At 32.5% G+C, this 19154-nt stretch overlaps 1 protein-coding gene across 1 annotated transcript in view; it reads right to left on the bottom strand.

Moving 5' to 3' along the window:
- Positions 1–2917: 2917 nt before the first annotated feature.
- Positions 2918–19154, bottom strand: part of CEP128 (centrosomal protein 128) — a 547917-nt gene continuing 531680 nt past the window's right edge. Inside the window, exons 24-25 of the mRNA XM_051973667.1 lie at positions 10823–10934; positions 2918–3664 (exon numbers count right to left, since the gene is read on the bottom strand). Coding sequence (XP_051829627.1) covers positions 3519–3664; positions 10823–10934 — 258 coding nt within the window. The 3' untranslated portion in view covers positions 2918–3518. The remainder of the gene's footprint in view (positions 3665–10822; positions 10935–19154) is intronic.

Here is a 19154-nt window from a genome sequence, read left to right as displayed (position 1 = left end):
GCTACTCTCTATGGACCAACTCATCTTTTCTATGACTCCCCAGAGCAAATCTCCCTTTCGTTGTCTCCTACTCCAATATATATATAGTCTCCTACATTCCCTGAAGTCATATACAGTTATACTTTTGGATTTGTATTATAGCTTAGTACAATGCTAGGTACACAGTAAACAGTTAATAGTTGCTTTTGTTGATTCAGCATCTGTGTTTGATTTCATTTAAATACTATGGTTTAACTGTGAACAGTTTAAAAAAAAGATTAAAATTACTATGAATCAACATTTATCTTATTTTTTTTTAGAAAGCAAAAGATGCATATATATAATTGAACTGAAACTGAAAAAGGAAAGTTGGCAGGATCAGAAATGAAGGAAAATCAAGCTATTTTTATCTTTAAATTAGTAGGTGGGGATAATTGATAACTAATCTTTAAATCAACATGACATAAAAATACTTAATACTTAATGCTGTAGTGTTTGACTTAAAATTAGTGTTGTTTAAAATACACAGACTATAACTAAAGAAAGAGAAACAGAGAACAAGAGAAAGAGAGAGAGAAAAATAGAAAAAAGAGCAAGAAAGGAGAAAAAGGAAGCAAAAAGGTAGGAAGGAAGAAAGGAAGGAAAAGAAAAAAGAAAGAAAAAAGAGAAAGAAAGAAAAAGGAAGGAAGTAAGGAAGGAAGGAAGGAAGGAAGGAAGAGAGAAAGAAAGAAGAAAGAAAGATCTGATGTCTCTGGGAAATTGGAAACATAAAATGTTATATAACCAATTGGGTTTCAACCTTCAAGTCAGACACTAGTCAAAGGAAACAATGCAACTTCTGCCAATGGGAAAAAAAATATCAGGCCAGATTTCTCCCAGCTGTGTTTTCCACCCCTTTTCTGTTGCTTTTAGCATCTTAAATGAGAATTCAGCATACTTAAGAGGAAAGATGGCTCAGAGCATCCTAATTGTTATACCAAAAAGGTCAGTTTTCAAACTAAATCTTGCAATACATGCATTGCAAGTTCATCTCTTATTTTGCCTCATTAATGCAAGTTATATGGCTGGCTAGCAAAAACTCAGAAAAGGCTGATATTACGTGTAATTTAGGCTCTGGTGCCAAAAGGGGTGAGTCAAGGAAAAATTCTCTGGCTTTGAAACATATAAATCAAACTATTAATGTTTCCTTAGCATTCCTTTGTGATTTCCTACTCAAGCTTATGGTAACTGAAAGAGATAGGAAAAATCCTCAGAGGAGACAGGTTCCTGGACTCAGTTTTGTAAAGACAGAGGGCCAAACATTTCTGACAAAATTTTACTCACACTGTTGATTTTAACTTTGAAGTTGTTGTGTGTTCCAAATTCAAGGTCCCACACTTTCATTCATCCAACAGCAGCATAAGGCATTTCAATAACATGATATACTGATTTTTGTACCTTAAAAAAATTCTCCTGAAGGGTTCTCACTGTAATAATCATTAGCAATATGGCTAGCAATCCCACAAGATCAAAAGAAAGGATTTCCTGAGTTTTCTAGGTTTTATTAATTAAACTGGCTGAGGGTATAGTTATTTGTTGTTTATATGAGATAGGCAAGTCACTTTTATCTCAGTTTAAAACATAAAGATTACAATTAAGAAAGAGAAATAGAGAAAAACAGAAAAGGAGAGAGAAAGAAAAAGGTAAAAAAGAGAGCAAGAAAAGAAAAAAGGAAGAAAAGGAGGAAAGAAGAGAAGAATGAAGGAAGGAATGAAGAAAAAGAAAAAGGAAGAAGGATGTATAAAACTGAAGGATTGAACTAGCTGACTTCCTGAGTTTTAAATCTATTATCTTATATGCTTTTAACCTTCATATTAAATGGACTCATCTAGCTTAAAACAATAGATTCCCCAAATTTATTGTGAACTGCAGTTGATTTAAATTTAAAAAAACAACAGCTAAATCAATAATAATCAATTTAATAACTTCCAAACTCCATGTTAATCACATAGGAAAACTGTAGCTTTACTATTCTCTCCAAAAAAATAGGCTCTACAGATATTTCCCTCCTCCCTCCCCCAAGCACTATCTTTCTTCCCTGATGAGTATGGAGATCCAAAGTGATAAAATATTTTTGGTCCTTTCTGAATATTTAGTTCAATATTAATACCAACTCTCATGATATCTAGATTATTACCACAAACACAAAAGTCTTCCTGTAGTTTAAAATTACTATAACATGTATATACATATGTATTTGTCTATATAAATATATAATACATATGTGTAGATATTTATCACGTGAACACAAACTAAAACGGTATTCAGCACTTTAGCTTACCATGGTAGCAACTGTATCTTCTTAAGTTCATGAATAGCTAGTAGTACTAACATCACCTTCAGTATATTTAAATGTAAAAGGCAAAATTAATGTAAGTGGAAAGAGAAAGAATTTTTGTAAAGCATGATATTTAACAAGTGTCTTAATATACACAAAAATATAAAGCAATATTACAATTGTGTTGCTTTATTTTCTTTGCTTTTATGCAGAATCCTTTGGAAAATACCTCCTACATATGATCTCTCAAGTGGCCTCTAACATCACACAAGTGTCAGTTTATCTCCATTGATATGATGGTAAGTGAAGATGAGCACTATTTCATATTGGAAGGATGCATTCAACATTTGTACTATTCCTTACTAAATTTGGACTCTGAGGTGATACTCTTAACTATAGTTGGAATTGCTCAAAAACAAAAAGACAGATGCTACCAGACTCAAGTGGAATTTGTGCAAGGTGAGAGCACCATAGGCATGAGAGGAAATAACTTCTATGCTGGTTTGATGATGAAAGTAAGGAGAAGAAATGACCAAAATGATCACAGTGGAGTCTTTGGCAATAATATGTATAGGTAAATACATTGTGCTTATGAATTCCTGACAAGCAATTAGAATCCAGTAATGTTTAAAATTTTATTAATGATATTAAAAATGGATGATTTGACAATTGCATTAAAAATACTTGTAAAGATGTTTATTGTAAAAGATTGCCAAGATGATACATGACAGAGTTATAGAGCATTTACTAATGGGTTTCTTGATATATGCCTACCTCCATGGCATGTTATAACACATGATAATTTATTAGGGAGAAAGCATTTTTTAAAAAATCATTTTTTGTAAAAATGTTATCTGAATTGAAATTAGTGGTAAGTGCTGGCTCAAATGGACTTCCTACTCTTTAGCTTATAACCTTTGAAAGAACTCTATTGTAATTCCAAGCTTTGGTCAGGGAAATGTGATCTGACCAAACCTGAAAAAAGAAAACATAAGAAAAAGAGCAAAGGTTTGCCGTGGAGTTTCACCCCATCCATCAGCCAAAATGGTACATATTGTTTTGTTTGGTTAAACTTATGTCATTCCCAAGAACCAACTGTGCTGTAATTTCAGTCAGTGTTTGGCAATTGTTGAGGAGCTGAAGCTGCAGGTTGGTCTGTTAGTTTGCAGCTGGGCCGGATTGTAGCCAGAATAACTGTTATTATTTTTAAAACACTGGTCCCTCAATGAGAAGAGCTAGATTGCATTTTATTTTTGTTGCTGTCGAATTTCTCCTTTCTGGCTTGTGATCTTATCCCATTTGCAAAGACATTTGTGGCATCTTCCTTGGATGAAATCGAGTCCAAAGGAATCATCTTTTTTACATATGCTGGAAGAAGAGAAAAGACAAAAAATAAACCTAGGTGAAAGGAGATAAAAAACTGAAATACCATTCATGATCAAGCAGTTGATTAAACAACATATTAAAACTCATTTTATATAGAAGGAACTTACCTTCCTAATGATTCTTCAACATGATATGTATTAACTTAATCAGTTTTCAATATGATTTAGTACACTTGTAATTAATGTGATCACTTTTTAAAGATCTGAGACTGGAAAAATGAATTTATTTTGGCAGTTATAAAGTGACATAGAAATATTATACAGAGAAAGAGTGATGGCATGTTAGCATTAGAAGAAGTTCAAAAATCATTAGTGTATGATTTATAAATAAAACCATAATTTTTATTTTTAAGTCACACATCAGTAATGGGGAAACAGAGGCTGAGAGAGATGCTTTGGCTTGCCTAAAATCACCCAGGTAGATGTCACAAAGCCAGAACTAGAAATTATGTCTTCAACCTCTCCACCCAGTACTTATTCTTTTACACTAATGTCTTTTCCCATATAAAACATATTGCATGAAATTTTTAGAAGTTCATGTGAGAATTTTCTATAACGAGTAACAAAGAACAGGATTAGAACCTGTTAAATCATTTAATAATAAATCATTTAATTTTAACAAACAATTACCAAGCACCAACTATGTTTAAAACTACATCTCACTATAGTGAGAGTCACAACACACAACACAGATAAGATCATAATCTTATAGGGAAGGGCAAAGATATACATATATATATATACATATATATATATAATATAAAATAAATCAGAATAAAACAATTTAATTTATAGACATATAAATGATTATAAAAGTTGGAAAGATAAAAAATGGTTATATGAAATATAAAAAAGCTTCCATATTTATTTGGAACAAATTGAACTTTTTAATAGTAAGGAAAAAAATTTTTTGCAAGCCATTGCAATGGTCAGTTGTAAATATTCCTCCTTCCCATTTCCCCCACAAAAAAAAAGTTTGGTTTTTTTTTTTTTTGAGAGTACATACTACTGAGAGAAGGGTAAACTATCTTTATAACCAATTATTGTTATGAACCTAAAAGTCATGGATAGAATGCAAACAAGAAAGCCTGCCTTGATGTTTCAAAGATATTTTTCATTTAAGAAAAGGAAAGTGCTACTTAATCATCCTCAAAAAAATAGCTACAGATGGATTTATATGCTTTTCCCCTCCCCCATTTTATAGCAATGTAAATTAAGGCATGCACACATAAACGCCCACAGACACACACAAAAAAAACCCTTTTCTGAATGCTAAGCTTTTTAAAATGTCAAAGTAAGGCTCATGAGATTGCTGCCTACTTGATTTCTACACTAGTAACCTTTAGGTAAAACTCCTCCTCCATGAAAAATATAGCTTCTTTCTTTCAGCTTCACTTCACACACATACATACACACACACAAATCCTGGTTTTGTGAGACCAAGAGCCTCACTGTAAAAGGATTTCAATCTCCAGGGACCCCAGAAGTCATCAGACAACCACAGACTTCACTTAGGCAGAGACTAGTCTTATTGAAGAGTGTTTTAGTTCCTGTTCTGGGCTCTTGCTGTCTCCTGGTCGCCTGAATGGAGCTATGCACAGAGGCCAGAGGTTAGTCTCCACTTATAAAAGCTAAATATGACAGTCTCAAAAGCTGACATTATATGTCTCCCCTTACTATGCTCCCAGTGTCTAAAAGCTGAAGGTATGGGAATCCAAACCTTCCTAAAATAGTGTCCTGAATTCAGGCCATACCTTCTAACCAGCCAGGATAAATTTGGTAGTGATTATGGCTTGAAATAATGGATTTCTGTGTTCATATTTCCAATGGCAATATAAACTAAAAATTTTTAGATTTCTTCCTCTCACACTGGCAAGAAGACCCTACCTTTTCTTGAACTGACCTGAGCTACATAAATCTGACCCAAATGACTATTTAAAATAAATGTTCATTAATGTTGGATCATTTCAGAAACCATAATAAACTTTCATTAATGTTGGATCATTTCAGAGACCACAAATTATTCAGAATTTTCCTATTTCCTTTGTATCTCCAGTGATCATACATTCCATTCTTCAATGTGGTTACCCTTTGACAAGGGACTTAATCCAGAAGAGTGTATTTTAATTCATTAGGTAAATGGCCTTCTTTGGTCAGGATTCTAGGTAAAGAGGCCTGCTGTGTTGAGGAAGACATGTAGAAAGTCAGCTCAATTTAGGGATTTGTATCCACCAGAAGAATAACTGAGAGTTCTCTGTCCATTGGTGTTTGTGTGAACAAGACAATCCCACTTCTTTCCAGATATATGTATATAAGACAAAGCTGGGAGAATATGTAGCATATTTTGGTTTGGTTTCCAGTCTGGGAGATAATGACATAATGACTACTTTATTATTTTTGTAATTTGTAGGATTTCCCCCCAAAAAAAGCATTTAAAAGTTAGTCAATCAATAAGCTTTTATTAAGTTGCTAGGGAATTATTCTAGGTTAGATAGGGAATTATTTCTAGAATAGATTGTCTCTAGATCTAGTATAATTCTATATAGAGACTTTAAGGAGCTTGTTAGTAGATCTAAAAAGATAAGATCTCTTCAAACTAATCAACTTATAAAATCAGATAATATTTCCATTTAAGGGTATAAATAGGCATCCTAGGTGATTCTAAATGTATCCAACCTGGTTTGTCAAACCTAACCACACAGAATACTTAAAACTCATCTTGTGAATGCTTTACTAGTAAATATATGACATGTAAAAAACAAATTGCTTTTTTTCTTCTCTACCCCAGAAGCAATTCTGTTCCTCATTCCCAAATACAACTCAGAGTTAATCCTCAAAGTAACAAAATTTCTAAGAGTACTTTAAATTCAAGATCTTGAAAATGATAAGCAATATAAACAAGAGATCTATGTTTGAGAACATACAATTTAGGAGTGGAAAAAATCCTAAGATGAATTGGTCAAAGTAAAGAAACTAATATGGCTTACAAATGTGACTAGGCTTTCTTTAAATCAATAACCAGGAGGTATTTTTTAAGCTAAATTCTTCAGTTTGACTTCACAATACATACTATAATAAATGCTTTCTTGTCCAAATTATGCTCTCATTTATATATTTTTTTCCTTCATCTTATTTAAATATCTTTCCTTCTGAGGACATAGATTTAGTACGGGAAACTTATTCTCAAGGTACCTTGTAAATGGTCGCCTGTGGAAAATACATCTTATTATAAAAATGATCACAGATCTATGAAAGCAAGTCATGAAATGGATCCTTTAAGCAAAAAAGCAAAATACTGTTATTGTTTTGCCCATAAAAATCTAAAAAAAAAATCTTATTTTTTTTTTCTCTAAAGTCCCTTCACAGCATCTTTCTAACCACTTATTACAAATAAAGGTCCAAACTCAAGTCATCTTGGCAAAATTTAAAAGAATCTAATTTTAGAATCCAATTGGTATTATTCAACTTGCTTACCTACCTTATTCAACAGTCTCAGCTAAAACTGACTCTTAGCTATTTTCAAAAATCAAAATTTTCCTCCTAAGGACAAAGATTTACCACCAATAAGGATATACAAAATTTGAAGTTTACTCTATAAGTATACCTCATCTAGAATGAATTGTAGGGACCATAAAGTAAGATATAAGGGGATGGAAATTAATATTATTTAATTTTGCCAAGATATAGTATGGTAAATTTTTAGTTATATAAAGTGCTTGGAAAGAAATATCTATTCCTTCCACTGGAAAGACAAAATTCCTTTGCTGAGATTATCTGTTGGTAAAGAATTTGGATCACTTTGCCAGGACTTTTGATACACAGTCCCCCGATTTAAATTCTGACATATTGACTACAATATTATCCAAATAAAAACTATAAATCTTGTGACAGAGAAAACATGCAGATCATGGATACTTGAAATAGAATTTGCTTATTTATTTTTCAGCTATGTCTAACTCTTCTTAATTCCTTTTGGTGTTTTCTTGGAAAAGATACTGGCATGGTTCTCCATTTCCTTCTCTAGCTCATTTTACAGATGAAGAAACTGAGGAAAGCAAGTGACATGCTCAGGGTCACCCAGCTAATAAGTGTCTTAATCCAGATTTGATCTCAGAAGATGACACAGTAAATAGAACGCTGGGCCTGGAGTCAGTTACTTTGCAATGATTCCTGTTGAACATAATCTCTTGGCTCCAGACCTGGCACTCTATCCACTGAGCCACTTAGTTGCCAACTTAAATCTCTAGCAAGTAATTTCCTTGAATATTCCATTTTATTTCATTATCTGTATCTTCCCTGAGTATTACTGACATAATTTATAAGAAATACTTTGTTTTCTAAACAACATAACATTGTCATTTGTAAAGATACTATCTGTCCCCAAGACAATTATTTTTCTTACACAACAAAATTGATATTAAGTAATTTTGAATACCTTATTTTACAATAGGTATTCCAACTAGACTGCTTCAAAACACTCAGTATTCTGTTTTTCATCTCATATAGCTTCCTAATTATGTTTAACAGCCACACTGATGACCTCTCTGGTCTTACTGATATGTTTCTTTTTTGATATCAGATTTTTCTATGAATTCCAGATCCCCTAATATTAGAAAGAGTCTTCAGAGAAAGTGGTATATCTATGTTCTTATTTAAATACAACTTAAATTCTATTAAAACAACAAGACTTTCAAAGCCTCAGAGAAAAGCTTTTTGGAAATTAGTCTTCAGCTTTTCTAAGAAGCTAACTCTAATATAAGAATGGATTTATAGGAAATTCTAATCACTTGTTCAAAAATCACTTATCCAAAATATGAAAGCCTGTTCTAAATTCCAGGACTTCCTAAAAATTTATAGGATCCTGGAGTTTATGGCTAGAACAAATCTGAAAGATCATCTTGTCTAATCCCTTCATTTTACAGATTGAGGTCTCTTGAGTTAGCATAGTTTGGTCAAGGTCACAAGGTGACCATCCCTAGCTGGACACCCAAATTCAGATGCTCTATCTTCAAATTCAGTGCTCCTTTTCAATATAATATGCTACATCTCCTACAAAGAAAATTAATTATTTGTCCTTCAGTTTACCAAGTATAACAAATTTAATAAAGATATCTATATCTCAGAGAGCTGTTGAGAGGTTTAATTAATTGCTGAAAAATAAAATGCCTAACAAATAAAGAACACAAAAAGTTGTCAAATATTACATGTGTTTTCCTTTTACATAGTTTCTTGGTAATATAGGCATGTATTATTATGACTGTTATAAATTAAACTTTATACTTTAACTTGTAGAAAATTAAATATATTAGTGAGGGAAGACTATAAATATAAATATTTTTATAATGACCATAACATTTAAAGAATGGATATTAAGTTTATACTTATAGATGTTCCAGTGTCTAGTACAGTATCTGGCATAGAGTTGGAACTTAATATTTGTTGAACTGACTTTCATTTCACAGCTATAATTCCAGCATTTTATACCTAGCTGACATTTATATAATACTTTATGGTTTGAAAAAGTACTTTGCATGAGAGTTATATGTGATCTAGAACTTCAGTTCTGCACTCAAACAACCCAGATTTAATCTTGGAAGTCTTTTTAAATAATTAATACTCTTTGGTTTATCCTTCTCCCTAATTCCCCCCACCCTTACCCCAGTCTGCTGAGAATTCTAGGAATATCAGCATTTCGTTTATTTCTAGTTCCTAGAGGCCAAAGATCTTTTGTAAGAGTTCTAGGTTATTAAGCCATGTTTATATAAGTTTATTAATACATAATTAGGAATACAGACTTCTTCTGGTAGGCCTTTCCTTCCTTAGGGGTTAAAACAGTCACAAAAGATTTATAAAGATTTAGAGTTAAACTTTCCTTCTCCAAATAGGATAAGAATTTGGAGTCACAAGAGAATAAACTCCTTTCCCCCAGACCTTCACTGTGCACATGATTTAAAATATTAGTAAATGACAAAATCCCAGCTAGCTCTTCCTCATGGCTCTGTACCTCCTTTATTCTTTGGATCTTGTCCCTCATGTAGTTCTTGGGCTTCAACAATCCATTTTCCCCCTTTGGCACTCCATCATTCTATCCTGCTGCTGCCTCCATTTTCCAAGTCAACATAGCCTCATTCTCTCTCACTTTAGTCTATGTGAAACTCAGAGTCACCTAGGCTACACATGTCAAAGATTCAAGGCTTTGTTCTTCTGGGCTGCTGCTACTATTACCATTAAAACTACTATCTACTTATTGTTGCTATTGACTTCCATTACTTCTTTAGCTATTTAGGCATGGTGTGAATCTGCCTCAACATAGTCAACACTATTCCAGCTCCCTTCTTGAATCCATAGGCCCCTCAAGATGGCATACAAAAAGCATTTTCTCAGACAGCTATGAAGAATCTTGATTCACTTGTCCTAATAAAGAGACCGTCGCCCTATTCCCATATAAATTAGAGCAACTGAATTCCATTCTCTCGCATCCTATCTTAGATCAAGTGCCTTTCACTGGATTTAAAAATTTTGAATACTCTCATCCTGTTTAATTTACCTTTCCCCCCCTTAAATCCTAATTTCAATCTTAAAATTTATTTCAGTCCCAAATTCTCTCTATGCTCTCCTTCCCCACCTATTGAGAAAGCTAATGAAAAAAAGGAGGGCTGGAGTGATTGGGTGAATTATACATAAGACCACACAACTAGTAAGTTATTGAGCAAGATATACTGATTTTTCAATTCATTTGTATGTCAATGAAAGTATACCTGTTTCATGCTTTATATTTTCCTATTCTGATCATTCAACTTTGCTGAATATTTCTTTCTTGCCACCTGTATCAGTTGACTGAACTGTTTTCGGTTATATAAAAAAAATAATGCATTGACAGTGAATGTTTCCCCTAAAGTGATATTTTTTAAAGATAGCTAATGAATCTCAAAAGAGAAACTGACTGTAAATATTTTTTTTTCTAAATTTGATATATTTTTATACTAGGAGAATTTACTATATATAGGAAAGCATTGTACATTAACGAGTAAATCAAAAGATTCTTTGGTGATATGAATAATTCTTAATTTATCAATTTTATATGTTTACATATGGACTTTTCCCAAAGTAGGAGGTATGTGTACAATTCTTCATTACTTACAGCTTGGCTGTGATAGACTTGAACTGTGCTCAAAAGTACGGCTACGTTCTTTCCAACTTGGGAAAAAACCTTCTCCTCGATCAATGGAAGGACTCACATTCGTTTTCCTTTCCTAAGAGAAAGCAGAAAAGTCCAATTTCAGTTTAATAATTACAAAATTTGAAGTACTTGAATTTCTTTCAGACTACCATGATTGAAAATGAACCTTATTATATATGCATAGCACAGTGGAATCCTGTCATAAGTTGAGTTTTTTAATCAGAAAGATTCATATATACTATGGGTAAAATTATATCCTCCCCAGATATAACAACCATATACAGTCAAAACCCGATGCAGCAAGATTAGCCTATAAATCAGTTTTTTAACCTTAGCTTTTAGCATCAGTGGTATGAAAGAATTTTAGCTGCATTTATTATTTCTTTTCTATAATATGAGCAAGAGGATATAACTATGTTTGTATTTTACATGTTTGCATTTAAAAATAAGAGTTTCTTCACTTTCTACTGAAGAAAAGGTATAAATATGTTTACAAAGGATTCATTTATCTGGAGTTATAGAAGAGAAACCAATTCTTTGGTTAATCTAGGTATCTCTGAACTATAAAGTTTCACATCCAGAAAGGAATTTAGGTTTATTAGATGGATTCTTTAAGTTCTAAAATTATGAACCAGGAGAATTTAAATTCTTGTTCCTGGTGGTCAAATACTGCCAGTTATAATATTTTTATGGTATTTTGCATTTTTATTTTGTGTTCCTTCCTTTTAAAAAGTTTTTTTCTTTGAACTTTTGAGAACTAAAGGCAGATTATAATTCTTAGTCCTTAGCGTAGTGTCTTGCACATAGAAAGTGCTTTATAAAACAGCTTGTCAAATTTAATTAAATACAACAACTTGAAACCTAATACATAATGAGTCAAAATGTTTAAATGTGCATTGAATATAGAGCATTTATACTGGAATGAGAGGAACAACAGAAATAGAAAATAATTTCCTGGCTGCTGTGGAATATGAAATCTAGCTAAGATTAAAACATAATTGTGTAAAATTACTTAAGAATATTACCATGCAATATATTCAAAGGATACACAGTAGCTCAACAACAAAGGGAGACAATGAAAAAAAGGTGTCCAAGGAAGATGATCTAGCAATTTTGCTCTAATGGGTTAAAATAGGAAAAATGGAAACAAGGAAGTTATTACTTATACATATGTATATACATATATATGTAATACATATATTACAAATATATACAGATGTGATGGCCTGGTGTGGAGTATTTACTATAAAGATGGAAATCAAGAGGGCAATCAGCTGCCAAAAAAGGTTAAAGCAGGATGACAGACTATATATGTCAGTGGGAGAGGAAGATAAAGAAGAAAGGAGTGAAAAATGAGATTCAATTCTGGAAGACTGAGAAGATGGATGATCATGGAAAAATACAGAGATAGGGTTGTAAAAAGGGAAATAAAGACTCAATAATTGTTCTCATGCTGAAAGATACCCCAGAAACCATCTAGTCCGACTACTTACTTTTCAGATAAGGAAACTAAGGCCCAGGACATTTAAGTGATTTGTCTAAGTTTATAGAAGTGGTAAGCCTCAGACATAAGATGTGAACCAAAATACTCTGACTCAAGACTATACGTGTCCAATTACATAGTAATTGTGTCCCATAGTAATGGGAACTATGGGACAGAGGTATGGAAATGTTTAGATTTAACAAAATCATAAAATGTTAGAACTGAAAGTGTTCTCAGAAATCAGCTGACTCAAATCCCTTATTTTACAGATGAAAAAAATGGCTTTAGAGAAGGAACATGGCCTACCTAAAATCACATAGATGCTAAGAACTAGAGCCAAAATTAGAATCTGGCTTATCTTATTCTGAAGTCAGATCTTTGTGCTTCTACTTTGGTGATGAGAGAAGATGTGTGAAGAGTAGCTATCAAATAAGTTACCAAAATAGTCTGGCCTGTATATCTTTGCTGAAAAAAATGAAGTATAATTTCTAAAACTAAATTTAAAAAATAAAATTTCCTGGTGATTGCTTGATTTTTGAAGATGAATGAGGTTAATTTTATTCTAAGTAGTAATGGTTTATATTAACTGGAATATATGTTCTCAGAAGCAGGCTGATGGGATCTTCCTAAGGAATTTCCTGTCATTTCATTGTTTTTGCTAATTCCCACAATTAAACAAAAATAAGAGCAATTGTGCCTACTGACCCTAAGGAAAAATACACATATTAATCCCTATGAAGCATTTGAAGAGCAAATTTGAATATACTGCAGTGTTACTTTTGAAAAATAAACTTTTGTTTGTTTTAAAATGAACTCTTAAAAAAATCTTGGAACAGCTATTTCACACAAGTGTGTTTGGCAATCAGTGCATCCAAAAGTCCTCTCAGAAAACACAAGGTATTTGTTTCTTTTCAATTAAAACAACATTCACTCATACCACCCAAACAATTCTCTTCCTGACATTTAATAATTGGTTTTGATCCTGGAAAAGCATGGAAGAGACTAAATGGAGTTAAATCATTGATAAGATAAATGCCTTGGTATGAAATGTAAAAGGTTACAAAAGAGGCATTATCCATCAGTTATAAAAGAATATATGAATTAAAAGATCAAAGTTTGACCACAACTTTGAATTTTACTTCCTATTTTCATTCTTGATCAGTTTTTATTTAATCCAAATTACTAATTCCAGATAGTCAGTACCTAATGAGGCCATATGGTCTAATGGATGGAATACTGCTGGTAAGTTAAAGTCCTGAGTCCTAATGTCAGCTCTATTATCAATTCACTATGTGGCCCTGGGTAAAGTAATTAACCCCATGGGAATTCCAATTTTCTGATCTGTAGAATACCAGAGTTGAATCAGAGTCATGAAATTCCTGCTGGGACTAACATTTTGTGATTCTAATCTATCTATATAGGTCTTAGGATATTTTTACTACTTGGTATGTGAAACCTTCAAATGATTGAACTAATTTTGCCATACATTCCAAATGTAAATTTTTTCAGCAATCCCATAAACACATGGTAAATACTTATTCACCTACACTAATACAATGAAGCTCTGGTCTACATTTAAGACAATGCACTGACCTAATAAAAGTAATGTGTATGCTGAATGGTTTTTTATCAACAGTGGTGATGTATTTCCCCTGATTTACCTATACATTTTAGCCCAGTCCTTTGAGAGAAGTGAAATGTGATCAGAGAATTCAGAGAACAGAGTAAATCCCACATAAAGCAAAGGTTTCTACAGACACAAATGCTTTTTATTCTAGGATTTCTAAAATGTATATAAGAATGCCTTCATATAGAAATACTGCAAATAGAGTCAAATTGCCAATTGGGTTCTTACATGAATCATGGTATTTTTAGCTTCTAGATAAAATAGTTAAGGTTAAAGGTAGTCTTAAATGACCTAAAGGAAGAATATACAACAATGGTATGTCAAAATTAATGGAACATATACTTAAGAGTTATTTTTCCAGGCCAAGTGAGATATATAACACAGACATGTATGTGTGTGTATGTATGGATATATATATATATATATATATATAGATAGATAGATATATGTACACATGCATATGTGTATTTTATAGCCTTGGGGTCATAATGTAATGAAACTTCTTTTAATGATCACTTACAAAGGGACTTAAATATCTATAAATGCTATGTCTAAACAGTAGAATTATCTAGGGAAACTATATGTATAATCCAATAATTCTGCTCTCTGTTCATTCCCTGTAGTTGTAGAACTTCTCATGCAGCACTGCTTTTATTTTTATTTATTAAAGATTTGATGTCTCTTTCCAAAAATAAAAGGCACCTCCCTTTCCATATGAAACCCTTTCACTTCCTTGAGTCTTCCTCCTCAAGAATCGGGCAGACAAGTTGTTCTAGAACTTTTTCCTCATCTTAATTAAATGTTTATTGTCTTCATGTTAAAGTGTAATAATTCATGTTGAAAGAACGTTCTTTTCTACAAAGCTTCATAATAAACAATGTTTCATCATGTAAATGTAATAAAGAAAAAGAGATTAAATAAAATGAACCAATATGGTGACTGTGTCTGATAGTACAATTTATATTTGCAATCTCCCTATACTTCAGCACTAATATAAGGAAGTTTTTCTGATCACCAGTTCTCCAAGGCCAGAATTGGTCATTACAGTTATTCAGAGTTCAACAATTTTTTTATATTATTTTCATTTATATCACTATATTATTGTGTATGTTATAGAATTATAGAATTCATGGAATAAAATGTGGAACTGTGCTATATTTTGTTGCATTCAGCATTTAACATATTATTGACACTGAATGTTTCATGGAGGAAAAAGAAAAAATGACATTATTTAATAGTTAATGTCTTCTTTTTGACCAAAATCAGTGTTATTCAGATTGATCACCCACCTTATTCCACTCATTTGTTTCAAAATGACATTTGACTCTTTAAAAAAAATTAAGAAATTGAATAAGTTGGAAAAGAAAGCTGCAAACTACTCTACTATCTTTGCCAGGAAAACTCCAAATGGGGTCACAAAGAGTCAGACATGACTGAAAAAATGAATGAATACAACACAATGAACAGAATATGCAATTTCAAAGAGAACTTCTAGAAACATTTTAAATAGCATCACATAAAGCTTTCCAAGGGGACTATGTGCAAAGAGACTAAACTCACACACACACACACACACACACACACACACACACACAAGTTCTAAAACTTAATTTATAAACAAACTTAAAAAAACAATTAAAATAATTATAGTTACACCAATTTATTTTTTGTATAAGAGGGAGTTTGATATGACTGAAGAAAAATAAAATTAACTTCAGCTATACCTCTATTGTTATGGAATTTATCTGAAATCTTTCTTTTCTTAAGTTTCCTTAATAAAAATATAGCTTTGGTAAATGCTTTTCCCTAAGTTGAAATTTAAGATGTATATTCTAGTTACCTGTGGGAGTCAGGCTTTACAAAAATAGTAGGTCCATTCTGGAGAACAATTTGTAACTATTCCCAAAGAGCTATAAAACTGTATATACTCTTTGAGTGTCACTACTGGGTCTGTATTCCAAAGAGATCATAAGAAGGGAAAAGACCCAAATGTGCAAAGATGTTTGTAGAAGTTTTGTGTTTTTTTGGGAGGGGGAGTTGTGTTTTTGTAGTGGTAAGAAAATGCCCATCAATTGGGGTCTGGCTGAATAAGTTATGGTATATGAATATAACAGTGAAGTGAGCAGTACCAGGAGAACAGAATAATAGCAAGATTATGTGATGATCAAGTATGATAGAAAAGGCTCTTCTCAGCAATACACTGATCCAAGACAATTCCAATATACTTGAGATGGAAAATGCCATCTACATTCAGAGAGAACTATAGTGACTAAATGAAGATGGAAGTATACTATTTTCACCTTGTTTGTTTTTGTCTTTTTCATGATTTTTCCCCTATGTTCTGATTTTTCTTTCACAAAGTGACTATTATGGAAATATGTTTAAAATGATTATACATTTATAATCTATATCAAATTTCTTGCTGTCTTGGGAAAGGGGAAGGTAAGGAAGAGAGGGAGAAAAAATGTAGAAATCAAAATCTTATAAAAATGAACACTGAATTGAAATGAACTGAAATGAACACATGTAATTAGAAAAATAAAATCACTATTGAATTAAAAAAAAAAAAAACAAAGATAGCAGGTCAGATTTCTACAATGTTAGAATTTCTAGGGACATAAAGCAATAGCTATTTTCTCTCAGACTTTTAAAGGTTCAGCCCATATCACAGACCAAAAGACAAATATTCAGTTGCTCTCTGGAATAGACCTTAGTTTATATAGTAAGCATAAATTTGGACCCCAGGTGTAACTCTGTTAAGCAACATATAAAAACCCTTTAGTCCATCAAGGAGAGAAGGATTTAGAGGGTCACAATTCTAGCCCAACAACATAGCTAACCATGTAATATTGAACAAGTCCCTTATAGTCAATGCCCTTGTTTTTTAATCTATAAAATGAAGATTAGACTAAGTGATCACTCTGAACTTTTCTGGTTCCAAATCAAAGACCTAATATCTTTGCAGCTCAGAAGTGAAATCTTGTTCACAAGTGCAGTTCACCTATGAAAAAACTAGATTAAAGATAGTGAGATGACAGGTGATGGTGACAGAATGTGTGGAATAACAATCTCTGTCTTTATTATTTCACCATCCTACTATGATGAACAATGACCCATCACCCAATGAAGGCAAGAGACAAAAGACTGAACAACCCCTCTCCTCTCAAAACAATAATGGAACCAAAATCCTGGACTTTATAGATTTTATAGAGATTCCTTTACACATTTAACAAGTTCCAAATGTTAGCTTAGGTTTGGAGATAGGGTCACATCCACCCCACTATTAATCTTGTTAGATTTTATAATGAGATAAATTCCTTCTGGACTTTCCTTCGATCCTCTGGGCACTTATACTTACTAATAGAAACAAATTCAACAGTCATCAGACAACTGTTTAGTCACTCCTTCTCTTAAGTAGTCAATAAATCTAGTCCTAATGACAGCTGAGGGGCAACTCTTTATTAATCTTTTTCTCTATTTAGAGAAGTGGTCATTCACTGTGACTTTGCTTCCTAATGCTTCATTTTAAAACCTCAATAAACTTCTAGTTTGATCCCCTTTTTCTGAAATACATGTAAATATATGATTATTCAAAGAAATTCTGACTCTTTCCATCACTACCTTTATACAAACACACATAATAGATGATCCACAAATGCTTTAAATTAATGCCTCAATATAGGTATTATAAAATTTTAAGGGATGTTAATATATATAGTTGTTGAATGAATGCAGTTTTCCTGAAGGAAGAAAATCAAATTCTATACTGCTACAAGCCTAAATTTATTCTGCTTCCCAGATTCCAGTATTTGCTACTAATATTACAAATATCTTATCTTTCCTATGATAAGCATACTGCATTGTCATTCTCCTTTAAAAAGGTCCTACTCCCTTTTTGTTGTGGCAAGGAACTGGAAACTGAATAGATGTCCATCAGTTGGAGAATGGCTGAATAAATTATGGTATATAAATATTATAGAATATTATTGTTCTAAAAGAAAGGATCAGTAGGCTGATTTCAGGAAGGCCTGGAGAGACTTATATGATCTGATGTTAAGTGTAGTGAGTAGAACCAGGAAAACTTTGTACACAACAATAAGACTATGCAATGAGCAATTCTGATTGACGTGTCTCTTTTCAACAATGAGGTGATTCAGGCCAATTCCAATAGATTTGTGATGCAGAGAGCCATCTGCATTCAGAAAGAGAACTGTGAGGAATGAGTGTGGATCACAACATAGTATTTTCACCTTTTTTGTGGTTTGCTTGCATTTTGTTTTCTTTCTCTTTTTTTTTTTATTTTGATCTTATTTTTCTTGTGCAACATGATAATTGTGGAACTATGTATAGAAGAATTGTACATGTAATATATATATTGGATTACTAGCTATTTAAGGGAAGGGATGGGGAGAAGGGAGGAAGAAAAATTTGGAACAAGGTTTTATAAGAGTGGATGTTGAAAATTATCTATGCATATATTTTGAAAATCAAAATCAAAAAAATTAATTTAGTTTAAAAAGATAAAAAGGTACTTAGAATAGTAGCTTCATTTTTTTCCCCTTTCATATTCCTTTCCAGTGAGCAAGAGTGCAATGTATGTCAAGTGGATTAAAATATGTGACCTTAATAATTAGTCACACACAACTACACATATGTAGTTCTACATATGGAGATGTCCTAAAAATATAATGATGGGTAAATAATTTAGTATTTTTTCATCTTAGTTTTTAAAAAATCACTGCAACTCATGCTACTAATGCAAGTATGTGGTAAATGAAGCATCTTATCAGTAAGCTGAATCTCATTTAAAGGAGAAAATTATTCTGCCTTGTTAAAGGCTAATTTCTATTTTATGGTTTTTAACAAGTGCCCCTAATTGGCAGGTGATCCAGAGAGCCCTGAGAACAGCAAGACCTCCCAGACTACTAGCCTCTGAAGAAATCAGAGGGAAGCATTTGTGGGAAAGGGACCTATGATCACCAGTGTTACCTTCCATCAAAGAGGCAGGCAAACCAACCCAGCACCTTGGGGAGCAACAAGACACCGAGAGAGAAAAAAGAAGTAGCATTTGCCTGTTGGGTCAAATCCCATTGACCATTACCCTGAGCTCTTGTGGAGGTAGCCCAGGAGTCCAAAAACCTTGGGAATGGCACTTCCACCTCCCTCTTCACCCTTATAGACAT

This window comes from Antechinus flavipes, chromosome 2 (genome assembly GCF_016432865.1).
Source record: "Antechinus flavipes isolate AdamAnt ecotype Samford, QLD, Australia chromosome 2, AdamAnt_v2, whole genome shotgun sequence".
In the NCBI taxonomy this organism is placed as follows: domain Eukaryota; kingdom Metazoa; phylum Chordata; class Mammalia; order Dasyuromorphia; family Dasyuridae; genus Antechinus; species Antechinus flavipes.
The sequence above is the reverse complement of the archived record's forward strand: the minus strand, read 5'-3'. Positions and strand labels throughout refer to the sequence as shown.